At 43.3% G+C, this 26379-nt stretch overlaps 1 protein-coding gene across 1 annotated transcript; it reads left to right on the top strand.

Annotated features, from left to right (window-relative positions):
- Nucleotides 1-1971: 1971 nt before the first annotated feature.
- Nucleotides 1972-4484, top strand: snx10a (sorting nexin 10a). Its single transcript, XM_051955582.1, has 6 exons — nt 1972-1977; nt 3071-3157; nt 3233-3333; nt 3444-3542; nt 3723-3917; nt 4006-4484. Exons 1-6 carry the CDS (start codon nt 1972-1974, stop codon nt 4145-4147), a joined length of 630 nt encoding a protein of 209 aa, XP_051811542.1. The 3' UTR covers nt 4148-4484.
- The last annotated feature ends 21895 nt before the right edge of the window (nt 4485-26379 follow it).

Genomic DNA, 26379 nt, shown 5'->3' with positions numbered 1-26379 from the left:
TGTGAAGTGACTACTTCCATAATTAACTGCACCCGGCACAATGTATGCCACTAAAATCAACATGCATTTCTAATTTCCATCTGGAAGGAATCACACTCAGCCCATGAATCAACCTCTGCAGCGGGTTAGAGGCTGAACTCTTAGCTTATCTTACAGTTTCTGTTGTGGACAGCCTGAGTTATATTCTACATATGAAATGCTTATCAGTCATGGTCAAAGAAAAATGCATCAACTTCCACTTGTATGAAACATACTCTGTTGTGGTTGAATGAGAACATGTTCTTTGAGGGTGTCACTCAACAGTGAGCTGAAGTGCATTAAGATAGATTTTGGGATAGCAAGAATTATTTTCTGGGATTCAAAATAACTTCTATCAAAAACAAAATCAAGGCCAGACCATGAGATTGTCAATTCCTTAGTGTTCATTAGTGTTTAAAGTGTATTTTCAAACGAAATGAAGCACTTTTTTTTGGTCACAACACTCATAATGCACTGATGTTGGCCTAACAGGCATCAAATTAGAAAATACTGAGCGTTCAAAATACTGAAACTTGAATTAGATTATGACATAATATCTTTCAAGTGGTAGTTTAAAGCTGTATCAATGTATATTTGAATGCAACCTTCCCCTAAGGTACCAAAACTCTAAAATCTTCGGTCCTCAGAGAAATTATAGATTTGATATTGAATAGGTTAAAAGAAAAAAATACATTCACATGCATTTATTTTAGATTTGAGAGTGAATAACACAGCAAAAACTTGGAAAATGGACAAGATGTATTTTTTGTGGCTTGATATTAATTTAGAAAAAAACTACAGGAGTTCACAAGAAGAAAGTGACAAATTTACACATCTAATCAGTTTGGCTGTGGCAAAAATGGAAAAAGATTCAAACTTTGCATTTTTTGATAAGGGTGATTTATAATATTTTAGCTCTGGTAAACAGCACAAAGAATTATTGGCCTTATTGTCTAAACTTTTAATTCAAAAAGCTTTTTCCTTTCCACTACATGGCCAGTAGTTGGCTTCGTCCCACCAGGTGATACCATTTAAACTGATCCCAGGTGAATAAGGGACAGGTGTGTGCTGGGGATACACATCTCTCTCAACAGAGATTTGGGACCATTTTTTTTCCCCCTCAGTTTGGCAAAAATGAACAGCTAAATGTATATTTTGTTTTACTGTTATGTATTTATTTATAGCAGCGTCACCTGCCTGGTGCAGAAAAGGAGGTCGCACTGAGCAGTTTGTAGCCTATTAGGCCGCAGTGTTGAGTTTCAAGCCGGATCACCGAGTCAATCCTGGTTGTTCACGAACACTGGTTCATTTCTCTGGAGGTGAAGAAGAGGAAGGTAGGAACCAACATCAGACATGTGTCAAATTGATTCTTGATTTTCTGTTTTCTTGTGGTTTGTGTTGAAGTTGACTTTTACTTTTATTTCTTTTAAATGCTAAAGACACTAGAAATTATATCGCAGCACTATTCTTACATTGAGGAGGCTGATGACTTGTTTAAAATGTCATTTTATTTTTAAAAATCCTTTACATGGGGTTAAAGGTTGAGTAAAGTGAATTTGCAGCACTATTGCAGCTCTTTGTGTATTTTGGAGCCCACATCGCCTGGTCAAGTTCTGCAGATGTTCATGCCTTGTTTCAGCCCTGTTGTCTGATCCTTGATTAGGATTAAAAATGATGTACATTTATTTGCTCCTCAGTCATTGGTTTAGTGCAGCAACTTGACGATTAAACTGTATTTATATTACACAGATTCACAACATATGCCATGTCATAGACTTTTGCATAGCAAGATGAAGACTTAACAAATTTTAAACAGAATCCTGACAAGTCCAAACTTTTCCTCCCTTGGAGCATGAACTTGGTGACAATGGGAAGGAACAAAAACACTTCCATGCGTAATTGCAGCCCAAAGTACAGTTACTGTATTATGTAACACTGAGTCGCTTTGGGGGAATGAAAGTAAGTTGCAACAGAGAGATTTCATTGACGGCATCCTGTTGACCCAGTTTAGCCAGAACCAACTGTGTGGGATTTATTGATTCTTTTTTTTTTTTTTTTTTTTTTTTTTAAGTGTAGGATCTGGTGAATCATTGTGCAGGACAGGTGCCATTTTCAGGAAAAAAAAACACCTTTTTACTGGAAGTGCCTAATTAGATTAGTGTGTAATGGCTTAGGATTTCATGTGATGTTTAGTGTCATTGGTAACTTTGAAGTATTGCTTGTGCTTATTGACTGGCTTTTGAGACTCAAGGTGTGTAAATGACATGTCAAAGATCCAACATGTTTCCTTGTCCATGTGAGGGAGCAAAACTGTAGTCTGATTTTAAAAAAAAAAAAAAAAAAATGCATACAACACTTGCCCATGTCAGAACTAGCTGTTACTGAAAAAAAAAATCTCAAATGTTGCATAATCCTGTATAATTTGCATCATAATGAGTACATTTGTATTGAATGGGCAAAGAGCTGACCGAATTGTTTCTCTGTAGTTGGCCAGAAAAGGCTTTTTTTGTTTCCATACGTATGTGTCCATACTGAGAAGTTAGAACTCAGATTTCCTTCCTCACAAGCTAAATCCTTCTCCTTTGCCCCTTTTGTTCCACTTTATGTCACAACACCTCCAAATGTTTGCACTCTTAAGTCCCTCAGTCCTTAATTACCAGGCAAGGCTTTTCTTTACTAAACCTATCTTGAATCGTAAAACAATAGACATTCTAGTTTTTGCTGAGTGGTTCCGCTGTGTTCATGCAAATGTGACACAGAAGTTTATTTGAAAGGCTACTTTTAGTCATTGCATTAAAAGCTGCCAAAATTAAATTTTGTGCTAAAATAAGTTCAAACAAAACACTGTCTTTATGAGCAACAAGTGTTTATTTGTTCCTTTATCTCTTGCAGATTTTTGTTCCCATTATGGACAGTATTCTAGACAATCTTGCTGAAACTGTAAGTGGTCATATGCTTCTTAAAACTGTATCTCTTCCTGTTTGTCCAATTTTTGTGCATCTTTCCAACTTTTTTTTTGAAGTAAAGGAATCCTGGTTTTGCATTTTTGCAGGAGTTCATTAGCGTTTGTGTTCAGAATCCAAGGCTGCATAAAAGTGACTTCTGGCACACGCACATCGACTATGAAATCTGTGTACATGTAAGTGCAATTTGAGGCTTTGAGGTCATTTTGTCTTGAAACTAAAGTCCAATTAATAGATGCATCTCTTTGCAGACCAATAGCATGTGTTTTCGAAAGAAGACTTCCTTTGTGAGGCGGCGTTACAGTGAGTTTGTCTGGCTGCGGAACTGTCTGGAACAGAATGCTCTGATCATGTAAGCTCAGATCCACGTCTTATTTATTGACATACGGTAGCTTATTCAATATTATAAATGAAGCATTCAAGAGTGTCCTCTAAGCTGATTTCCTATATTTCTGTGTCCAGAGAGTTGCCCAGGTTGCCCCCCTGGAACCCGTTCTTCAGCCTAAAGAACACAGAGCAAGTGAACCAGAGGATGAAGGGTCTGCAGGAGTTTTTAGAAATGTGAGTTGCTCTGCAGTGAATTTATAGCATTGCCATCTAGTGGTGCCTTGATACACTCCTGTGCTTCACACCCCAGATGAGTAAATATTTAATCTGTTGGAAGTGAGACCATTTCCACATTATTTTGGCTATTTTTAAAAATCAAAGGTCACTGATCCAAAACTATCTTTTCTTCTCTAGTGTTCTTCACACGCCCTTGTTGTTATCTGACAGTCGGCTCCATCTGTTCCTCCAGTCAGACCTGAGCACAGCAAAGATTGAAAGGTGTGCTCGTGGTAAGACCAGGTACACAGTGGCTGAAGCCATACAGCGTTCCAGCAGCGGTTATATCAGTAGAATCGAAGACAAAGCTTCTTTTGACTCAGACTATGAAAGGTAGGATATTAAAGAGTGACGTGTCTACTGACATTCTGGGCATTTTAATGTCGGTTTATTACTGAATTGACCCTTTTTTGTCTCACAGTAGCTCTTCATCGTCAGGCTTGGGACTAAGTCTTGACACTTCAGTGCAAGGAGACACCCTCCTTATCTTACAGTCGTCTGTCAAAGACCCAGAGCTGTGTAGCTGCCTTTCAGAGTCGTCCAGCCCACACACTGAGCGTTAATGCACTGAAGTTGTACTGCCCTTCCCTCCAGACGTAGGTTATCCATGGACTTACCTGGCTGATACTCCACTGAGCTCTTAATATTCTTAACCTCCAAAGAGCAAAAAGCTTTGTTTTACTTTTGTTGAGTTCATTCCGCCATTTGGACATTTGTTTTATTAATCTGCCTCACATATCTATTAAATCAGTGTCTGAGTCATTTAAATGTGTACTTGAAAAAAAAATCTTTTCATGTTTTAAAAATGTACAGTAAGTCCAGATGTTATAAAATCTTAAATATTTCCTATGTATATTTTTATTAATGTGCTAAAGTACAGCTGTTAAGGGATCATTTGAATTGTAGGTTTGTCTTGTTTGTCTTTTAGAAAAATATTTGAAATTATTTTTATGATTTAATATTGAAAGAATAAATTGTCTTTTTGAAGAAAATAGGTTTGCCTCTCACATATTACATGTCTTATTAAATCTGGGAAAGATATCCCCAGATACTAAAATGCCTTATCTCTCTGGATACAGTATACTGATCTTGTACTGTTCTAAATTTCCAGTAGAGGGAGTGTAGACATAGCACCCAGAACCTACTGAGTCAATACTGAAGTGGGATGAAGGTGCACAATGCTAATTAAAGGTGATTTGGACCTTTAGTACTACAGTGAATATACAGATCATTTTTGTACATGAAATGAATTGCTGATCTTTCATTTTTTTGTGCAAAGCTGCAGTGTCTGAACAAGCATCCATGCTTGCAGTGCAGTGGTTAATGTGTGCACTCAAATATCCTTTCACGGTTGTGCAAAATTGTCTTATGTGCCTCTTTGGACAAGAAAATGAGGCTGTCAAACCTTACAGTTTTCTAAACAGAACAAGCTGAACCTAGTACTGACCTGTGATAAATCCCTTTTTCATGATCTGTTCACTATTGTAGAAGCTGTTTTAGAAGTTCTGCAGGAGCTAGATGGCGTACCATACCGACTGTCTACATGTGTTAAATTTAAAGCTTCAGTGTTACTGGCACGAGGAGGAGACTCGGTTCCTGTCACTTTTCAACCCTGTGTCACTGCTTTCCCAAGTGAGATGGTCTAATTAAAGGTAGACGGCAAATTAATTTAACTATTAAACTGCTCCTGGGAATCACCTGAAAGGAACAAGACAGCTTGAAACTGTGTGTTACAGGGCTGTAGGTAGGTGGGTGTGAGTGCTGTTGGCTATGCAGGAGTGCTGGACAGGCCTGTAAATTGAAAGCTGATGAAAGAAGCAAAGGCTCATTAAAGCAGACAGCAGCTACCCCTCCTTTCCTCCTCATCTGCTGCTGTTCCTCCAACAACCGAGCGGCTAAACCTGGCCTGTCCTGTGTCTCCGTCCTCTTCTCTCCTTCCCCTGGATGGTGCTGTCTCCCTGTGCGCACAAACCATAATTAAGCTGTCAGGGACTTCACACAGCAGCCACTGAGCTGTTTTCATACAGCAAACACAGACACATGCGTGCACACAGTGGCATGTCTGAAAACACACTGACAGTTGTGAACACACACACATGCGCTGAAAGTTGTGGATGAATGAGCATTTTCTCCTTCCCTCATCCTCTGTCATTTTCCGAGTCCCACTGGTTTGTGGTTGGAGCTCTCCATCTCTGTTTGCTGTTAAGGCTGACCTTATCAACGTACCCCATGACAGGCATACAGCATGACACACATACATACACTGCTTGCTTCAGAGCTGGTCAATTTTGTGACAAAATGAAATGCAGCTGTGAGCGGTGGCATCTCGCGGGGTTTTATGTGCGTGCACACATCTGCCTTTTTGTAGGCAAAAGCATCGAGCATTTGGATATTGAGTATTCACGGTACATGTCTATTTCAGCTTGGTAATTTATAACTCAATTTCCAGTGTGCATTGATGCGCTTCATACCTCCAAAACACCAAACAAAGCCCAAACCCAATTGTATTTCAAAGCAATTAGGGTGTCCAGTGAGTTGTGAACGGCCCACGTTGCAATGGCTCTGGGCCCGTGTGATATTTTTAATTGTTAATTTTCTGTCACATTAGTCAACTTCACTGCCTTTGGACAGGTGACCAAGCTCTGGCAGGCAGCACATAAAATGACACGCAACATATTCTCAGCTTTTTGATGCACCGTAGTGGACGGTGCTTTTATGTGCAGGGGGGAAAGGTTTCCGCTGTGTGTGATGAGTTAAATGACGAGAGGGTATATCATATTTACAACTGCTTTATGGTAGGAGACTTTCTAATGCTTTTCAATATACGTAGTGACTGTCAATATTAGTATTAGTTTATGAGTCTAAATTATTAGCTCGTTTAGACTTTCACCTGAAGCCGCCGCAGGGAATGGCTTCACCTCCTTGACCTTACAAAAGCCAACTATGGCAAAATCCATATGAGCAATTAGCCGGCGTAGCTCTCACCCTGGCCCTGCACCTATTTTTGCACCCATGTTGTCTTTCCATCACTCTTCCTCTCCTGTCTTTCTTTTTTTTTCTCCAGAATGTCTCCCACTCTTTCCCTCTGTTCTCATTACCTCTCTGTAGGCTGCTAAGTTAATTAGCTGTTCTCTTTTGTAGTTTTTTTTTTCTGCTGACGCTGCAGGCCCTGCCTCACTGTACCTCAGCTGTCTAACTGTTGAGGAAGTAGGTCTGGGTCTCGACCTCTTATTAGCTGACTCCCCTTCCTCTTTTTTCTGTCTTTTTACCCCCCGCACCGGGCAAGTATGTGTGTGTGGGGTCAAAGGTGGTGACTTGCATTGTATTTGTGATTATTACCTCTAAAGTGCTATTGCATACAGCATCATTAAAAGTCAATGCATCTCCTTCCCGATCCCTCCATCACACGGCTAAAACACACATACACACACTCATTTTGCACGCACTCCGCACATCACCAGCCATTTAACAGCTAAAATACGACCCATGCGCAGATAAATGTCACAGGGCCATCTATCTGAGAGTGTTAAAAGTCGGCTAATGGAGATGACATATTAGCGGCCCAAATGACTGCCATAAAAACTCCCCACCATACCTTGCAGCGCTGCCTGGCCACTGTGACTGCAATAGGATACGGGCACTGGCACTGCAAGTGTCTGTCCACACAAGCAGGGAGAGGAATGGGGGCTGATGTCATATCTGGATGGAGTTCTTCTGATTCAATAAATTCTGTGGATTCACGTCTCCGAAGTTGCGCTCGGCAAAATTACGACCGTAAGATCGATGTAGCTTATTTACTCGGGCCTGCTGCTGTTTTACACGCACATATATCTGTAGAACGCTTTTGACGCAACAATAATGACCTCTCACCTTTGACCCCTCACCGAGTAATTATGAGCCAGGTCAGCATTAGTGTTGCTGTTTGTGCCTATCAATAGCAAAGCTCTTTACAATCGATACCCCACTCCAGTCCCACTTGAACATCCTCCACAGGTACGTGATCACCTCCTCCTTCATTCCTCCTATCTCTATATTAATTACCCTTCTCCATCCATGCGTGTCTTTCTCTCTCTGAGTGAATGGAGCAGTTGTAATTGCTTCTCTCTGGAGCAGTTAGAAGCGGCACAAAGGAACCGTATAGAAACCACATTTGCATTCAAGATGAGCTGAGATGGAGAGGAGGGAGGGAGCACTGCCCTCCTGCCCTATACTGAACAGCTCCACTTACACTCTCTCTCTCTTTTTTCTCTCCCCTTCCCTCCCTCCTCTCATCTATTGTCTCCCTCTCTCCATCCCTCCCTCCACCTTATCTACTCCCACCACCCTCCTCCTCCTCCTCCTCCTCCCGTTCGCAGCATGGTTCCCCTTGCATTGTCTTTCTAGAGAGTTCCAAGGTCGACGGGAGCTTGCTCATCAGAGCAGGGTATTGTACGCTCAGTGTTGGTATGGATGAGCTAATTTGTGCGAGGGAGTGTGTGCACGAGTGTGTGTGTTTATGTGAGTCCCGAGGCCTGCGTTCATGAGAATATATGTGTAGAAATGTGTGGTATATGTGTGTGTGTGTGTGTGTGTGTGTGTGTGGCAGTATTTCTAATAGCTGGTAAAAAGGGGTGAAGGAGGGGAGGCGGTAATTAATAACTCAAAAGCTCAGAATTGCAATTTTTTATAACCACCAATATCTCACCACCTCTCAGACCTATGCCATCATTCTCACTCACTCCTGTGGAGCACACACACACACACACACTTACACCAACTCCTGAGGGCTCTTCTTTTCCAGCTTGATAAGCATTTCTCGTTTGTTTCAGTGTTTTGATCAATACAGTTAAAACGCCAAACCAAGCATAATTAGGTCTGAGATGGCTCCCACTGTGACGGAATAGGCTTCACCTAGGGAGGTGCTCACCATTATCATCATCACTCTGTGCGTGTGTACGTGTGTGTGCTCATACCGCACACAGCGTGATCTAATAGAATTGACAAAGTGCACATCAGGACATAGATTAAAGGAGAACTCTGAGCTATAGGTTAATTTTAGCAGGTGATGGAGTTTCCCATTCGCCGTGCGCTCACTCACCTCCATCTTCATTGCCATAATCATTTAGACAACCTTAACAATGCATCTCTGCCAGCAGGTTCATTTCAATATGTTATAGGCCACCTCAATCATTTTTTTATTGGTTTATTTATTCAGAACGATACATAGATGGAGACTAGAGAGATCATAAATTGTCCACAATTACCATTATGCACACTGAAGTGACTCTCCTTTGTGCCATAATCCGGGGTGAAAACCTTTGTGAAATCCATCTTAGGCAGTGAAGAAGCGTTTTCGGTGCGCGGTGCACATTTACTCTGACATCCACTGTATTTACCCCTCATTAATACGAAAATAAACCTCAGGCGAGCTGCTTGTATATCAATTTTGTGAACAATACTCATCACTTAATGACCCCAAAATGTGAAAGTTCGCTATCTGCTGGGCCCTTTATCGTTTAGATGGTGTACATTTTTTCAAGCAGATGTTTCATGTTTCCCCATAGAAGGCACATCAGCGGTAACAAGAACGAAACTACTTTGAGGGTTAAAAGTATCACAGCCCCCTTTCATCCTGCCTTTGCACATTTGAATCAATTGTAATGAAGCGGTACAAGGTTGTAGATGACATTCCTATTATCCTTTATCTCTTCGTGCTCTTTCAGGGTAAAAAAAAAGGAAAAAAAAGTGCAGTTAGTCTCCAGGGTCACTGTAATCGCTTATGGAGAAATGTGAGCAAGGGCAGATGACAGAGACAGGGTTACGTCAACACAGGGCTGCAGTTTTAGCTGAACTGCCCCTTTAAAGACAGAGCATGGAGCGAGGACGTCTCAATTCTGATCACGGCCAACAAAGAGCTTAATGTGATATGTGGCAGAGCGTATGTGTGTCTGAGGGGGGTGTACAGGTGTCTATGTGGGAAAGAGAGAGAGAGAGGGTGAGTTCCAAAGTGCTGCTGTTTGGGGGGATAATTTCAGAGTGGGACTGTATGTTGTGCATGTGCGTGTGTCTACAAGCAATCTGTGTGTGTGTTTGTGTGTATCTGTGTGTGTGTGTGTGTGTGTGTGTGTGTATACCCAGAGAGGAAGCGAGGTGGGAGGAGGATTTAGACCCATCATAAAGGAATTCTCCCCCCAGCCCGTAGCTCATCCCGACACTTTTATGCCTTTTTATTTTCAGGCCCATTGCAGCCAAGCCCAGAGATGTGATTTATACTGCCTGGCAGCATGGGCACTGCAGCAAGAAAGACAGATGGAAGGAGGGAGGAGAAGAGGAGGAGGAGGAGGAGGGTAGGAGGGGGGGAGTTAGTGGGAGTTGCCGAGGGAAAGAGGGGGAGGAAAGGGTGTGTGTGTGTGTGTGTGGGGGGGGGGGGGGGGGGGGCGGGGGGGGGGCTTAAAAAAGGAGAGATGGGGAGAGCAAGGCAGAAGGAAAAGAGAAGGAGAGACGGAAGGAAGAGGATTGGGAAAGGCAAAAAAAGTGAGGAGACAGAGGGAACAAGAAATCTCCTGGCTTTTTGTGGTGAGGAGCTTTCTTCTCTGCCACATCTTCACCTCTACATCTCTCTCCCTCTAATGAGTTATTGGCCCTGTCTGACTCAGGAAGAGAAGCCCCATCTCTCCACCACACTGGCGCCCTGACAGGCTAAATCCCCCCACCTCCACTCACTCTCCTCCATCCATTCCCCCACCCCCCCTCAGGCGACCAGGACACTCCTCCTCCTCCTCCTCCTCCTCCTCCTCCTCCTGTGTACCTCACGCCTGCCTGAGGTGTGTGAAATATTCATGGCGCTCCCATTGATTGGGATGGGGAGTATTGGGAGGGGCGTGAGCGCTTGACAGGCTCGGGTCTGAGGCGTTCGAAGAAGACGAGGAGGCCGCCACCCCCAAAGAGACAGCTCACTTACAGGGAACATGGGCTGAGCTGAGATGGGGGGGGTGGTGGAAGGAGACGAGTAGACAGAGGTGGTGGACAGAGGTGGCAGGGCTGTGAAATGGGAGGCAGGTGAAAGCCAGGAAGAGAAGAAGGGGAGGGATGTTGATGTTGCATGCAGGTGCATGCTTTGGATGTGTGTGTGGTGTGTGTGTGTGTGTGTGTGTGTGTGTGTGTGTGTGTGTGTGTGTGTGTGTGTGTGTGTGTGTGTGTGTGTGTGTGTGTGTGTGTGTGTGTGTGTGTGTGTCTGACACCTGCCTGCCAGTGTGGCGGTTGTACTGTCTCTGAGCTGTAACATCTCTCTCTGTCACCCAGCCGCCTGAGAGGAGATGAGCTGCCATGCCGACTGTCGTTCATCCATCACAAAAGACAGCACACACACTCACACACACACAGACGCACACATATGCATCCTCTCTGGGATACATAGCAAAACATGCTTTTTTTCCCCCCCCGTTTTTTAAAAATTCATCTACATTTCCGCTTAGACAAAACATTTCTCAGTCTCTGTCGATACATTTTTCTCTCCTGCTCTGTTCCTGTCCCTCTTTGCTTCCACTTCTAAACATAACTGTCACAAAAGTATTCTAGAAAAGGAATCACCTTCTGGATTCAACTCTAAAAACCTCTGGTTTATTACCATCTTAATTTGAGATTATTACACCGAGAGACTGCAAATTTGATACTGCATATCTGTCTGATTTAAAGCATCCAGTGTCATTTTAAAAGAGATGTGGACTAGTATCTAAAGCAGAGGGGCACATTGGTATAATCTACTCCACAACTAGGGTCAGTTGTAACATCAGTTGGGGTTAATTGTAACAATCATAAAAAGTGCTCATTTTCTAATTAAATTCTAATTACTTTTGTCATTAATTTTAATGGGGTCATTTATAATGTCTCAACAACAAAACCATGCATGCCGCATGCCTCTGTGAGTTTTGGGAAAACAAAATATGGACGTATATGTGTGTGTTTCTGCAGAGCGAAAATAAAAACAGCATGACACAAATTAGAATCTCGGTCTCGGGTGAGTGGAGTTCCTCCCAAAATGAAGCAGCTGAGCACATGCCGCTTTGTTCAATGTCAACAGAAATTCCAGACAGGCAGGAATTTACTTGTCAAAAAACAAGGCTTCTGGATATATTAGGTTCATTTTAATGACTTTGCTGTAAAACAAGCAGGTAGCTCAGGATTGTTGAGTAGAGATTTCATGAAGCAGATTTTTTTCTGAAATTCAGATTTTCGAACAAAATCCTTTATTTTGAAGGACAAAAATGACATTTATATTCCACATTTTATATCTTTTAATGTCAACAAACGCCATCAAGATACCAAAACAAACAATGTTTTAGTCTACCAGTGAATACTTTCAGCCTTCCTGCTCCTGTCTGAAGCACACGGTCCAGTGGCTAGCTGTTTCTGCTAGCAACATACATTTTTAAAAACAGAACACAAATCATTTAGTTTATTTAAAAGATCCTTAATGATATTCTAAAAGTTTTAAATAGATATTAGTCAGTCAGGAACAAATTGTGCTTTAGTTGTGGACTATTTTCAGCTGTATATTGATAAATGTTTGAGTTTTTACAGTCAAAGAGCAGTAAATAAGGAATAAACCTAAAATAAACCGCAGTCCCAGTGTTAACCCTAATAGAGGAAGATGTCACCTCCTGAAACAGTGCAACTGACTGATGTGTTTTTAATAGTTTTGTGGTACAGACAAATATCTGGTTTAGTTTTTTGCCTTTCAATTACATTGTTGGGCTTAGATCGTAAAGGCCTAATAAATCTATTGACTAACTGAAATCATGTTTGGATGTCATTCCGTGTCTAAGTAAACTTTGCTATAGCACTGAAAAACCACCTCCTAATTCTTGCACACTCTTTTTATTGACGGCATATATTTGTGACTTCCTTCTGTTGCTCAGATGCTCAGAGCTCATGCTGCTACCGTATATTAGTGCCAAATGTTTTTTTAAAAGAAAAAACCATCTCTCTCAGCAGCTCTTTCCACACCTCTGGCCTCTGTGGGAGAAGAACTTGAGACATCAGATCAGCGATTTTGGGTGACGGCTGCTTGGATGATGATGATGATGATATGTTCGCTGCTGGTTCATGGGGATGAAGGCATTGATGCTTTTCAACAGCATCACCAGCAGCTGCTTCTCAGTCAGACGGCCTACCAAGCAGTCGCATACCTACTGAGTAAATGCATTTTAATCGGTGCTTGTCGTTGATGCGCAAACTTTGTCTTTACAGCCTTTCATTGTTTTGCTGTATTTACGGACCAGCCCGCGCATTGGGTTTTATTTAACTATAACAGTCAGTCGGCTCTGGGCTTGTTTCAGCTTGGCACAATTTATGATCATTCTAATTGCCCACTGCTCCCATCACATGGCGCGTATCTTTGAACGAACAAACACGTGCTGCGCTGTTTCTTCAACCGCTCGTCGTCGTAGGCCCTAACAGCCCTTACTGGCACGATGAATTTGATAAATCCCCTTATCGCCCCGGGAGACAATTAAAGCGCATGTGACAGGGGTCCCTATCTCCGCTCTCCTCCTGTAGCGCTTCATTTAGAAGCCATTTGTCTCCGCTATGGATTTCCTATTTTTAATGGCGTGCGTATGCAGGGGTCGGGGCCGTGCTGAATAATAGATGCCTTTCGCTCCCTCTCTTTTCCCTTTCAGCCCCTCTCTCGTCCATTTCCTCATCGCAAGGCCCCATGGGAAGGTGTCGGTGTCACTCTGGAAACCAAGGTGCAGTGCTTCTCGTGCTCTCCAGATTCTGGCAGGAGGCTATTCAATCTAGTGTACAAGGCTTTTTGGTGGAAGGTAGCAGCAGACAATGAACTGATATCAACGGGCACACGTTAACCCTCAGCCTCCCCCTCCTTCCCTCCTCCTCAGTAAAGGACGTTTATCACAGAAAGCGGGGCCGCTGCGCAGTGAGGTGATATATCGCCCTGGCCGAGCGCGAATGAATAGACTAGTAATTATCCCGTTAAAAGGGTGGCCAGACAAAGAGAGAGCCTCGCTATAATTTAAATTGTTTTGTTTCCCCCACAGTCGAAGCCTGGCCGGCTGACTGACATCACGGAATGGGAAAAGTGAGCCTATTTATAGCCTGAGACGTTCAGCTAATTGTAGAATTTAATAAGGTTTCTGGAAGAGTGGATTCTGTAAAAGCCAGAGGCCTACACCTCCTCTCCGCTCTGCTCTTATATCTCCTTCACATCTTTCTTCGGCTGTGCAGTGTTGCTTTCTCCCATATTTCTCTCGGCATCTTTCCCTAGATCCTGTCCTCCCGTCTTACTACCTCCTAACGTACCGTCTTCTCTTTTTGTGTGTCCTGACCTCTCCCCCGTGTCTCACCTCCCAGCAACCCCTCAATTTTTCTTCCCCACCCTCATCTTGTTATCTTCTATCTACCTTACACCAATACTCCTCTCAGTCTGACTGCGCGGTTCTGATTGTGTGATTCTCAACATGTCACAGCGGTTTAATGTGCGTGCGCGTCTATGATTACAGCCAAAGACGCGTCCGAGTGTGTGCTCATGCATGTGTGTGCTTGTGGTCTTGTCTGGTGTGTGTGAGACAGGGGTAATTGAGCTCAGAGGGTTTTCTGTCTTTGGTGGCAGAGGGGAAATTGGAATCTTCAGAATCCATTAGAGAGACCCTCTCACAGTATGTGTGTGCACATGCTTTGTGTGTTTGTTGTGTCTGTGTGTGTGTGTGTCATGTCTGCTTTTTCAGCGGCAAAGAGACGGTGAGGAAAAGGAGGCCAGTGTGTTGAACAGTACGGAAGTAACTGTAGCACGGAGCACACAGAGGGTGGACGGTAAAATATAAGTCACAAATGAAGTGAAACTGGAGCTTGCTTGCTTGTTTTGTGCTGTGAGTTTGCAGAGTCCCCAGTGTGTCTGCGCCGGCTCTCTGACACTAACTGACTGAGTACCTTCATAGACTGCAGGGGAAACGTGGAGAAAGAAGAGAGGGAAGGTGAGCGGAGAGAGAAGGAGAACAGCAGGTAGCCAACAGCAGATGGTCTCTCGCTTCCTCCCTGCAGAGCTATCACTCTCCTTCTCTTTCTCCCTGCACTCCTGCCTCATGCTCTTTCCTGCATCACACGTCGTAGAATGTATCATCTCACCTCAGCGTCCTTGGTCATGTACTGCATATACTCTTTTGCACTTAACTAATTCCTAAACTGCCTTCTATTGTCAGGATTTATATGATAAACAAATGTAATGTGAACTGTTGTGGGAATGTCTTCAGGGATAAGGTAAATATTTATATTTTTTATGATGCCGAATCTAATTGTTGATCCCCATTGCCGTCCAAAAACTAGTGAAGACACACAAATGACAAAAAATGTTGCACTGGATGACATATTCCTTCCTTAACATTTGGACTTGATCCCATATATATCATCCTGGTGCTGTAAATATTCACTGTTGTGCAGGTTCTAACACATAAACACAGCATTTATTCCAGGTTAAGCAATGACAAACTGAAACTGTTGGGCAGCCTGACATTATAAAGTCAAGTATATATTTGTGGTCCATCCATTTGGTTTACTTAAACAGAGTTGGGTCATAGTAGTAGCAAGCTAAGCAGTGTATTCCAGATAATACTTTCCCCAGCACCCCGAGGTGCTCCAGGCCAGATGAGAAATGTAATCCCTCCACCAAGCAACCCTGAGGTCTCTAGTTGGAGATTCCATAAAAACCTATCCTTATTAGATGACCAAACCTCCTAAGCTTGTACCTTTAGGTGTGAAACAGCAGTGACTCTACTCTCAAATCCCTCAGGATGCCCGAGTTCCTCAGCCTGTCTGTAATCCTGAAACCATCCACTCTATGGAGGAAACTCATTTCAGCTGCCAATATGCATGATCAAATTTCTTCAGTCAGTGCCCAGAACTCGCAGAAATAGGTGATGTCTGGAACATAGATCAGCTGTTAAATCAAAAGCTTTGCATTCAGGCACAGCTCACTTTTCATCACAACAGACCAGTAAAACTTCTCATACATCAATCTGCTCAGCAATCTTATGCTCCATTATATAATCACCTGTGAACAACATTCAGATATTTAAACTCCTTTGTTTGGGGAAGCAACTCGCCATCAATCCGGAAGGAGCAGTCCAATGTTTTGCAGAGAAAACCATAGATTTGCAAGTGATAGCTCTAATCTATGCTGCTCTGCAATCATATGCAAACATCCCTAGTACAAGCTGGAGGTCATGGTCTGATGAAGCCGACAGAACCACATCATCTGCTACAAGCAGAGATGCAATGCTGATGTTCCCAAACTGAACACCCTTTTCACCCTGGGTATGAAAGGAGTCCACCATTTACTGAAGATGTGTTTCCCGTTTTGAAGAGTCACATCAATAATGCAAAAAAATATTTAATTCAAGTCGTATCTTTCAAAGCACCTCGCCACAAAAAAGAGACAAAAGTGGATGTAGTTATGTGAAAAGTCGTGTCCGAATGTTTCAAGATATGCAAGTGAAGATAAAGGCATCAGGTGTCGCTCAGTGGTTTTAGAACGTATGAAAATTATATGAATTGTATACTGTAGCCTGGTCTTCCCAGACATATACCCCAACCCAGTGAACATGAGTGAGAGAATGTGAAGTAACATGGATCGTGCTCCCTCTAACCATCATCTAAACAGCAGACTGGCACAACATATCCGAGGGGATTCATGGACTTCTAGGACTCGATACGTTGTTTTTTCTCCTTTCACCTACTGGTCAGTGAGATTTTTTTTCTCCATCACACAAAGGATTGCAGTTTATTTTGTCATTTGTGTGAACATATCCTTTGATTATGGACAATATACTTACATCACTTTCTTACCAGCATTATCGTACATAAATTACAGGGCATGGGCAACAATCCAGAAAAATTTCTACCGAATCCGTTTTCATTGGTGACGAAAAGTAACACAACATGTAAATTGTTACTGTTTTGTCAATAAAACTGATAAGTGGGGTATTTTCTTAAGGCTAAAGTGTGTGTTGTTGATTGAAACAACTCAGATCAATACAGTCACACTGTTAGCACTTTAGTCACAGCTTCTTTAAAGGGGAGTGTGTGGAGCAGTGATGTGTGTGTGTGTGTGTGTGTGTGTGTGTGTGTGTGTGTGTGTGTGTGTGTGTGTGTGTGTGTGTGTGTGTGTGTGTGTGTGTGTGTGTGTGTGTGTGTGTGTGGCTTCAGGCCTGCCACTGTATGTGTGAAGTCATGTTTATGTTCGTAACTGTGTTTAAATTGATATGAAACTGCATAGGGCAGTAGGGTGGTGTGAATATGCATGGTGTGTGCTTCAATGCGTGTGTGTGCCTCTGTGTATCTGTGTGTGTCTGTTTTTGTGTGGGTGCATGCGTGTGTGTAATGATTAGCCTTCTCTTAATGGGAAAATAACGTCAGAGCCACTGGGACGTTTAATCCATCTGAGCTGATTCTGTTTCCATCACAGCTATTGATCAACTCCAGTGACAAATCAACACGGGGCTGCTTTTGTGTGTGCGCATGTTTGCGTTTGTGTGAGTATATATATGTGTGTGTGTGTGTGTGTGTGTAGAGCTCCTTACACAGCATTTTACTATGTCACAGTCCAAACACCTAATGCAACAGTAGCCTCCAATAAGGTGTTTTCCTGTTCTCTCTTTCAATCTCTCTCTCCTTCATTTGTTTTTGTGTCTTTTTTTCTTCTTCTTGTTTTGTCCGTATTTTCCAGCTCACACTCATCTGCCCTTCGTCCCTCCATCCTACCTTCCCTCCCTCCATCTCTCCAGTCTTTAAGTGGTATTGGCTTTAAAGGGGCAGCAAATCAGTTGCTGATTAATACTGAATTTTTGGGGCCATTTGTCTGCACCATTGCCCCTGTCTCTGACAAACCCCCCCTCCCTCCCCATCTCCCTCCCTCTCTCCCTCTCTCCACCTCTCCTCTTGTTCTCCTTCCCTCGGCGGTGATGAATGACCGGCCGATTGCCGAGGGATTAGAGTCGTCACGGTTACCTGTGCCTTGACAAAGTGGTCCTGATTGGTGACCAAGCCACTTCATGGGGGTGAGGGGGGGCCATATCTCAGAATGAACTGGTGTGTGTGTGTGTGTGTGTGTGTGTGTGTGTGTGTGTGTGTGTGTGTGTGTGTGTGTGTGTGTGTGTGTGTGGTCAGTTTCTGCTGAACTTATGTGTGGTCTGTATGTTCGCGGGCAGGGTTAGTGTACACAGTTTATCATGTTTGTTGCTGTGATTAGGGGCAGGGCTCAGCAGCATGTGTGTGTCTGTGTGTGTGTGTGTTTTGAACGGGGCAGGGGGTGAGCTCCTGCTCCCTCGGATGCTGATTCTGTGTGACAGAGACTGGCGAGGTCCTGGCAGCAATGTGACCACACTGACACCCGAGAGCCCGGTAAATGGGTGCTAGTGGACACTGATGAATCGGCACTCGGAGGAATCGAACACAAGCCTAATCAGTGCATGGATCCCCCTGCAGTAACATTTTTCAGTTTTGTCCTGCCTTATCAGGTGAAGGCCATCAGCTGTGTCAGATCCCATTGGTCCACCCCCTCTGTCACTCACACCCATTGGTGATTAGGTGCATTACAAATTATCAAGCAGAGGCTGTGATTCCTGCAGTAGCCCTGTGTGCTGATAGGTGTGCATTCAAATGCATAAGTGACATTTTTTAGTAAGTGTGTTACAATCATTTTCAAATGAACTGATTTTAACATTTATTTTGGATCATTTTACAAATCTTTTTGTATATTTTTCAGAATGAGCAGATACAAACAACTCAGAGGAACACCAGGAAGCTACTGAAATATAGATGTGAACAGGCTCAGTTCTACAGAAATGCAAAAGTAAAATATTTTGCACCCTCTCTTCCATCCGTTATCTTTACGTTGCTTTATCCTCTGTAGGGTTGTGGGGACACTGGAGTCTATTACAAATGACTTAGGGCAGAGGCAGGGTACATCCTGGACAGGTTGCACCCTCAAGTGACATTTGAAAAATAAATGTTTGTTGTGAATAGTTTGTGATAACCTTTTGCTACATGCATTATACAGTTAGTCTAAACAGTATACAAAACAGCAAACAAAATTGGACAAGCTCTACCCACTAGCATTGTCTTAGTGTCAATATATTGTTACTTGGACATGTAGAAATGGTCAGGCTGGCCGAAGTCAAACATCAATAGCAAAATAGCATCCACAGCTGCAGACAGCACGGCAGATCATTGAAAAAATTGTTTCATGTACCTGCCAAACTCAGCCTAGCTACCTGAAGTTTAGTGCCTAGACCCATCACGAGGCCCACAAATTCAACAAGTGCCAGAAAATCTCAGGAAAAAGAGCATGTGCAAGTGTGTCAAAATGAGTAATTATCTTATCCATACAAGTTGTATTTATTTATTGATATGCCATCTGAATGCACTTCTAATAGTGAGGTGAAGACCTTGCAAAATTAGAGATCAAAATGCAACAAATTCTAAGTTTTCATTTGAGCTGCTCTTTGGTGGCACAGTGACAAAAAAAAAAATCCCATTTAACAGGAAGAACCCTCCAGCAGAACTGGGCCCAAAGAGAGTGGTCATCTGCTTTAACCAATCGGGGTGAGGGTAAAGGAGAGAGACAAAACATAATAACAGATAGAGTGTGTTTGGTGTCTGCACCTTGTTCACTGCCCTCTAAGTTCACATGCACCCCAAGTCATTTCATCCAGGAGCCAAGCCTGTGTATGACTAGCAAATTAAAGGACAAACATGAATAGAGTGGGGAAACACAGCAAACACGAGGGGTCACTGACTGGTCTGAGAAGTAGGAAAACGATGTGACTCAGATGTTATAGCCCTCTGACTCACTAGTGTCTCCCATGAGAGTTTTTGAACAACGCTATCAGACGGTGCTCTTAACCACAGTCATCAAAACATTAAATGGCTGATGCATTCATTACTGCAGTAAAGTTCCAGAGATTTGTGGAACCTACATTAATATGCTCTAAAGCTGCTATAGTAACGGCTGGTATTTGCTTTGAATTATGTTTTGGCTTGTCTGAGGTCTGAGGTCTGAAGGTTGTTCAAAAAGGCAAAAGTCAAAGATGGGGTATAAAGCCTATTGTCATAAAAAAGAGTGAGGTATGAGAGCTGTTCAAGTGGACACTTTCAGACAGTTTCCATTGGATGGTGTTGCACTTGTTGCACCCAGCTCACTTGAGTAAAGTTTGGGGGCTTGCTGGATCGTCGATTTTAGAAAAAGTTCTCACCCAGCCGCTACGTGCAGCTAGACAATCCAATAAGCATTCATTTGAAGCTTAATGACCCTTTAAGATGCTTTATACTGTTTTTTTCCTTATAATTTACTCATTTTTCAATTCTGAAGAGCAGAGAATCATAAGCGGGAGAAGCAATTGGAGGCAGTAATTCCACATGATGAAACAACTCATCCGAAAAAGATTTTCTTTAAAACGCTGATTTTGTGGTGTATGTGTTGATACAAAAGAAACCTGCAACAGTAAAAACATCACAAAATGGCTATAAAATGCTTGAGTCACCGATAAAGAGTTTTGCCTGAGCCAGTCAACACAGAAAAATGGCTCATTTCTGGCCCACAAAGAAATGGATTTTGAGCAAGTGTTCCTTTCCTGCAGTCCATAAAACCAAGATTATCTTCGCTTATGAGACGAAGAAGGCTAGATATGCAGACTTAAAGACAGAAGCTGAACAGAGGGGATGGAAAACCAGAGTTGGCCCAGTTGAAGAGGGGTGCAGGGGTTTTGTTGCAGGGTCAGCTGTTTCACTTTTGAGGGAGCTGGGAGTGCAGGGGCAGACTCTGAGGAAGACGGTGAGGAACATGTTAGATGAAGCTGCTAGATCTAATCAGTGGATACGGATTGGGAGAAATAATAATAGTTGGGGTGAACTAGAGGCGGTGAAGGACTAGAGGGAGGCAGAGGACAAGCCCTCTCCTTCACTCTGCTTTCCCCACCTTCTTTTTCCTCTTCCAATAGGCACAGATCCAGGAAGAGGAAGTGTAGATAAGATGGGGGAGTGGCCTGTTAGAGTCTCTTTAGGACCATGGAGCATCTCAGGTAAGTTTGTGTTGTAAGGTAGTGGCTGTGTCTTTGTTTTGTGTTTTCTTTTTAGACAGCTTTAGCAATTAGAAGTTAGTAATTGTTACTTGCATCTTAGATGAAGTCAGCTTGTATAGTCTATGTGGTAGACTCAGCAGAAGTAGTGAAGTATTTTAGCGGTTAGCAGTAACATGTAGCATGAGCAAGCCTGGTGAACTGGTATGTATAGTTTCTTTGTCAGTGGTAAGTTTGCTTTGGATGTTGTAGTAGTCTTGCAGCTAGCATTAGCATTTACAGTTAGCACTAGCAGGTTTGTAGAGTCTACATGTATAGTTTCTTTGTCACTTTTTAGCAGTTGGCAGTAGGTATTCAGCATCTTGCACTCGTTAACTGGTAGCATCGGCACTGGTCACTACCTGGAGCATCTCGTAATCGGGCCTGGGTCAGTTGAACGTGGCAGTGCTGTTTGGATTGTGTAGGAGCAATGTGAACTGGTACTAGGGGAGTGAATCTGGGATGCCTCCTGGAGGTGTTGTGGGACTAAATAGGCAAAGCACTGTTGAAGAGAGGTTTCCACCTGATGACACCCAGAGCTGTCAGGAATCACTTCTCACTGGTGTATATAGTGATGGGTCAGGGATCCTAGGTCCTTCATTAAGTGCACATCTTTCTTGTTTGGAGCACAAGTGTCTTATGTTTAAATTAACCACTGTGTTTAAAAACAGTTGACAACTCTGTAACTGGACTGTCATGTGCTTTATGTAGAAAACTAGTATGGAAACAATATAAGAGTCAGAAAAGCTCTGACATACATAAATAATCATATTTCAGATATTTACGTTCTGTCTTGCTTTGAGGATCAACAAGACGTTCCTAAAGGCAGCCACTTTCAGCAAACATGACTGTATTCAAGAATGTGCTCATGATGTGCTCATTTTTAGTGCTGGTCTCAACAATAACCTGAAAATTGACTGACCCCGCTGACCTGAAGATTAAACTTGCTGTGAAAATGACTTTTTTTTTATATCAGGGAACAGGCTTTCCTGATGAAACTTGCAGTAGGAGGGAGGGAGGACTTAGACAAAAGGAAATGGGGGCTTTCTCTGGTGGGTTTCTCAGAGAAGCTGTCAGAGAGGGGGATCCTAGGAGGAGGTGGAGAAGATCCCTCCTGTCCCTCCAGGCTACAGAGAGATGAAGAATGGAGAGATGGAGATACGAAAGGGATGTGTAGTTTGGCTAGAAGATGATTATGTCAGGGCAGTAGACGCTGAGGAAGAGCCTTGACTAATTATAGTCATCTATTATAGACACAATTAAAACCTGGCTAATTTACTGCAGCTCGACGCTCACACACCCAGCTGATTTATACCAGAGCTCAATGACACCCAGAGGACATCCTCACACACACACAAATGCACTTGCAATAAATTCAAATAGACACACAGTCTTTAGGCTATATTTCCTTCTTTTCTTTATTCTGACTATATTCCTGTTATATATAGCTAAATATCCCATATACTGACATTATGTCCCACTAAGTAGTAGCACACTAAGTCAGAGAAATTTACAGAATCATCAGTGAGGTTACAAGTGTTAACAAATAAACCGTTTTCATGGCAGATATTGTAACATGTCTTAAGGCCACAAATTCTTTGACCCACAAATTTACACCACTGAACATCTTGACAGTGCTAACCTTGGAGGGAATGGGAAGCTAAAACCACTTATGAGCTTCATTGCACCATTTACTTTTATTTAACCTTCCTCTGTTGGAGTATAAACTGTTCTAAATGAGGAAGTGCTTGCCGGAGTTGATGACACAAATACGTCCTGTGAATGAGCTGTGGGAGCTCAACACAGTGTAGTTAGTTGCTAAATCTTGCTAGCAACTTGTCAGCCCAGAGAACTTTATTCCCTTCTTCAGTGAACAAAATGAAGCAAAGTCTTGACAACAAAATGCTAGTGGGTAGTTAGTGTGACTCATCAGATGTGGATCTATGTGTGAGCACTTTTACATCCACTTGGCTACGGAAAGTAACAATAAACAACCTCCTGGCAGCAACTTGCACTGAAAATTTCAAGTTTTGCCAACACAACCCTGCTTGTTTTTTGGGGTTTTTTTTGGATAAAATGCCACTTTAATGATAGTACCCACCTCTTTGTGTGTAACTGTTCCACAAAAACAATTTCTTTCGTTTTCAGGAAACATGAATGCCGCTTTCACTTAACTCTGCCCAATACAATTGTGGCTGGTTTTAAGAAATACAAACAAGCCTGAGCAGTTTTTTCGCCTATGGGAGAGTGAAATTGAGGTGAAGCTAGACTGTGCTGCAGAATATTCTGGCTATGTGAGACTAGTGGTATGTAAATGGCACAATGCAAGAAAAGATATCAAACTGCTATTATGGCTGGTCAGCATTAGTGTGTTCCCACTTGGTTAGCATGTCAGTACTCAGCTGGTCATATCTGGAAAACCATCAACTGGTGATGTGAGCTGTCACCAAGTTTGTAACAACAAATATTAAGGCACAAAGATGAATGTTGCTTAGTGTGACCGGGCCTTGGGTAGGATGAGTCCATGTGTATTGCTATGGCCTAGTTCCATTTCCTTTCCCTGTAATCTAGTTTAGTGAGCCATCATGCACAATAACAGGATCTTACAACTAGTTCATCTCAGTGGACTGCACCTATTACCACTGATGCTACTTACACCTGTGTGTTTACTGCTTTGATATGGCAAAATATTAGGAATTAGACAGGTTGGCGCAAACATAACTGCGTGTGTCAAGTTGAAGGAAGCAGAAAAGTTTCTTAGATGCCACCTGTTTTTCTCTGGGGCTTCTTCTCATTACACTGCCACACACACACCTACACACAAAAAGGAAAGAAAGAGTGGAGGAGAGAGAGAGCAATATGTCAGCAATTTTCTTGCTTGTCCAATAGCTTGTCAAGGTGTTGGGTTGCTGCAGCAACGAAGCTCCGCCTCCTGCTGGGATAGGCCGTGCCTGTCTGCATTTGCTCCTCCCTTGAATTGATCAATCAATGCAAACCACTGACAGGAGCCCCGCCCATTTGCAGGTGGTTCTGCCAATAGGAATCTCTCCCTCTCTATCCGCTGTCTCTCTCAGTTTCTCTATCATTCTCTCTCTCTCTCTCTCTGATAGCAGCCCTCAGGTGATGCAGCGCTGTAAGGGTTAAGTCGGCAGCATGCTGGATCTCTGCAGAGGTGACAGATGCTTCCTATCCCACCCAGCACCACAGGGGAACCGGAGACACTCAGCATACCAATGAGCCACCGTCTGACACACACACACATGCAAACATACACACCCAAGCATAAATATGCATATGTGAACAGAGAGGCCACAAATGTACCCAAACACACCAGCACATGCTCAGCTGCATACACTATGTACCTGCTGGGATATATAAAAGATGTCATATTTATGATAATCAACTGTAGGCACATAATTTGGACATCTTCCTGATTTGTACGAGCGACGTTAAAACAAATAGATGCGCATAGCTTCCGTTCCGGCGGGAGTCAGGCAGATGTGATCCTTTGTCTCAACATATGACCTGTTCTGGAGGGCCACTCTGCACTGCTACACCATGGCAGGCACACACACAGACACGCTGACATAAATGCACACATGCATGCAGATACATTCAAACATATGGCGCAAACCCAGTATATGCGCACAAGCAGACGAATACACAGGCAATAAAAGTGACAGCTGTCGTCATGATGGAGCACTCGGAGAAGGGGAAGTGAAGGCTTAGGCACCCCGCAACATGGTGTCGAGAAGACCTGCTATTCATTTTCAGCTTAATATGTTCCAGCCCATTGGAAAAACATTGCAGCATATAATGTAAGCAATTTCATATGCGCACACCACTCTTCACAGCTTTCTCTCTGAAGCGCTCTGCAAAATGAAGAGACCAGATTTAGCCGATGGTTGACTGACTTCCAAAATAACACAGAGCCTGAGAGAGAGTGTGGGTAGACGTGTGTGTGCGCGCGCGTCTGTATTAAAAGCATTTTGCATTGGAAATCGCATGTGCACGTGTGCGCCGCCTGTGTTTGGACATGTGCGCGTTAATTAATCTGGTCCCATCAGTGTCTCTGTTCTGCACCTCTGCACATTCACTCTCCAACCGCTGCAGCGCTTGATTGTGGCGTTTATCCACCAAAGCAGAAAAGATGATCAGCAGCCTGAAACGGGATAGATGTCTCCACTATCACGTATGCAAATATGTAGAAACGCGCGCAAACACTCGGGCGCATCCACCGTTGCCATTTGGGGGACCAAATCAGCTCTCCTCCCAAACAAAACATTAGTTTACACGTGCACATATACACATTGCCGTGTGATGAATAAAATTCCCATTCTCTCTGACAAAAAAATGCTCATATACACACACACTCACACACACACATACGCAAACAGGCACAGTGAGCCTCAGCCGGTCCCCTAGCATCTTTATATGGGTAAATAAATGGTGTGCTTGGCAGTGGGTAAATGCATGTGCTCTCAGCCTGCGGGCCCAGATGGCGGCCCAGTCGTTTGCTTTACCTTGTTTTGTTTAATTACTACAATCAACTCTCTATTTCTTCAATTAATCACCACCAACCTGTTCCATTAGTCTCTCTCTCTCTCTCTATCTCCCTCTCTCTCCTTTTTCTCTGGCGCACACAAATCACAAAGGCTAAAGAGCTTTTACGCGCACATCAAATATAGGTAGAGTCATGGCTAACACAGTGTGATAATATTAACAGAAATTCCACACACAGCAGTGACCCTGTCTGTCTTTGTGGGAATCACTAAACTTTGTGTGTGTTTTTATGGAGATGAAGGAACCTAAAAAATAAAGGAGAGGACAGACAGCAGACTGTGGCGTACTGGTGATGGGATGGAGAGATGGAGGGGGGGTTGGGGGGGAGGGAGGGAGGGAGGAGTGGAGCGTCAAGGCAGCGTGGAGGTGGCTGACAGCAGCCGGGCACACGAGAATAACGGGGCGGAAAGCACTTCATTACGTCCTTTTATTCCGTTATAATCACCGCACGGCCATCACTCCTCGGCGACACCGGGGCCCAGGCTCTGACACGCAGGATTGATGCACCGGAAAAGCGGGGCTCCTGCAACACAATAAACAACACCATTAACCAACGCGGCCCCGTCGACGCCAGTAAACAGTTCATATTAATTACGGCTCCGTCCGACGCGCGCCTCCACGTTGCATTTAATCCGCCCTAATATGACGACAGCCGAGAAGATTGTCAATTATCGCTTTTATGTGCAGATGATCGCGGATGCAGGTTGAGCAGCTTGTAATGGAATTAGATGGAATCAATTTGAAACACAAAGCGGGACAGACGCGAATTGATAGACAAGCAGGCCCAAGTAATTTCATCATCAGCCAACGAGGCGCATTTACCCCGAGTAAACACTTTATACACACTTCAGAAATTGGCTTTTCCTACAGCAGGGCAATTCTGTAAGTGTCTTCTCATATAGGAGTTCTGTGTGTTGGTGATGAGGTGTATCAGCGACCACTGATGCGTGCCTATTAAAACAGGTCTAATCACCGTTTTATCCAGGCCATCAAAGCATAATGTTGCCTTTTAATTTACTGTGGAGGCTTTTCCAAATGCGATTACCAAGTTCAGGTTTCAGGAAACTTAAATGTGACATTAAGGCACCAAATACTTATAGGAGGACTCTGATGGCATCAAGCTCAGA

This window comes from Acanthochromis polyacanthus, chromosome 11 (assembly GCF_021347895.1).
Source record: "Acanthochromis polyacanthus isolate Apoly-LR-REF ecotype Palm Island chromosome 11, KAUST_Apoly_ChrSc, whole genome shotgun sequence".
Lineage (NCBI taxonomy): Eukaryota > Metazoa > Chordata > Actinopteri > Pomacentridae > Acanthochromis > Acanthochromis polyacanthus.
The sequence above is the reverse complement of the archived record's forward strand: the minus strand, read 5'-3'. Positions and strand labels throughout refer to the sequence as shown.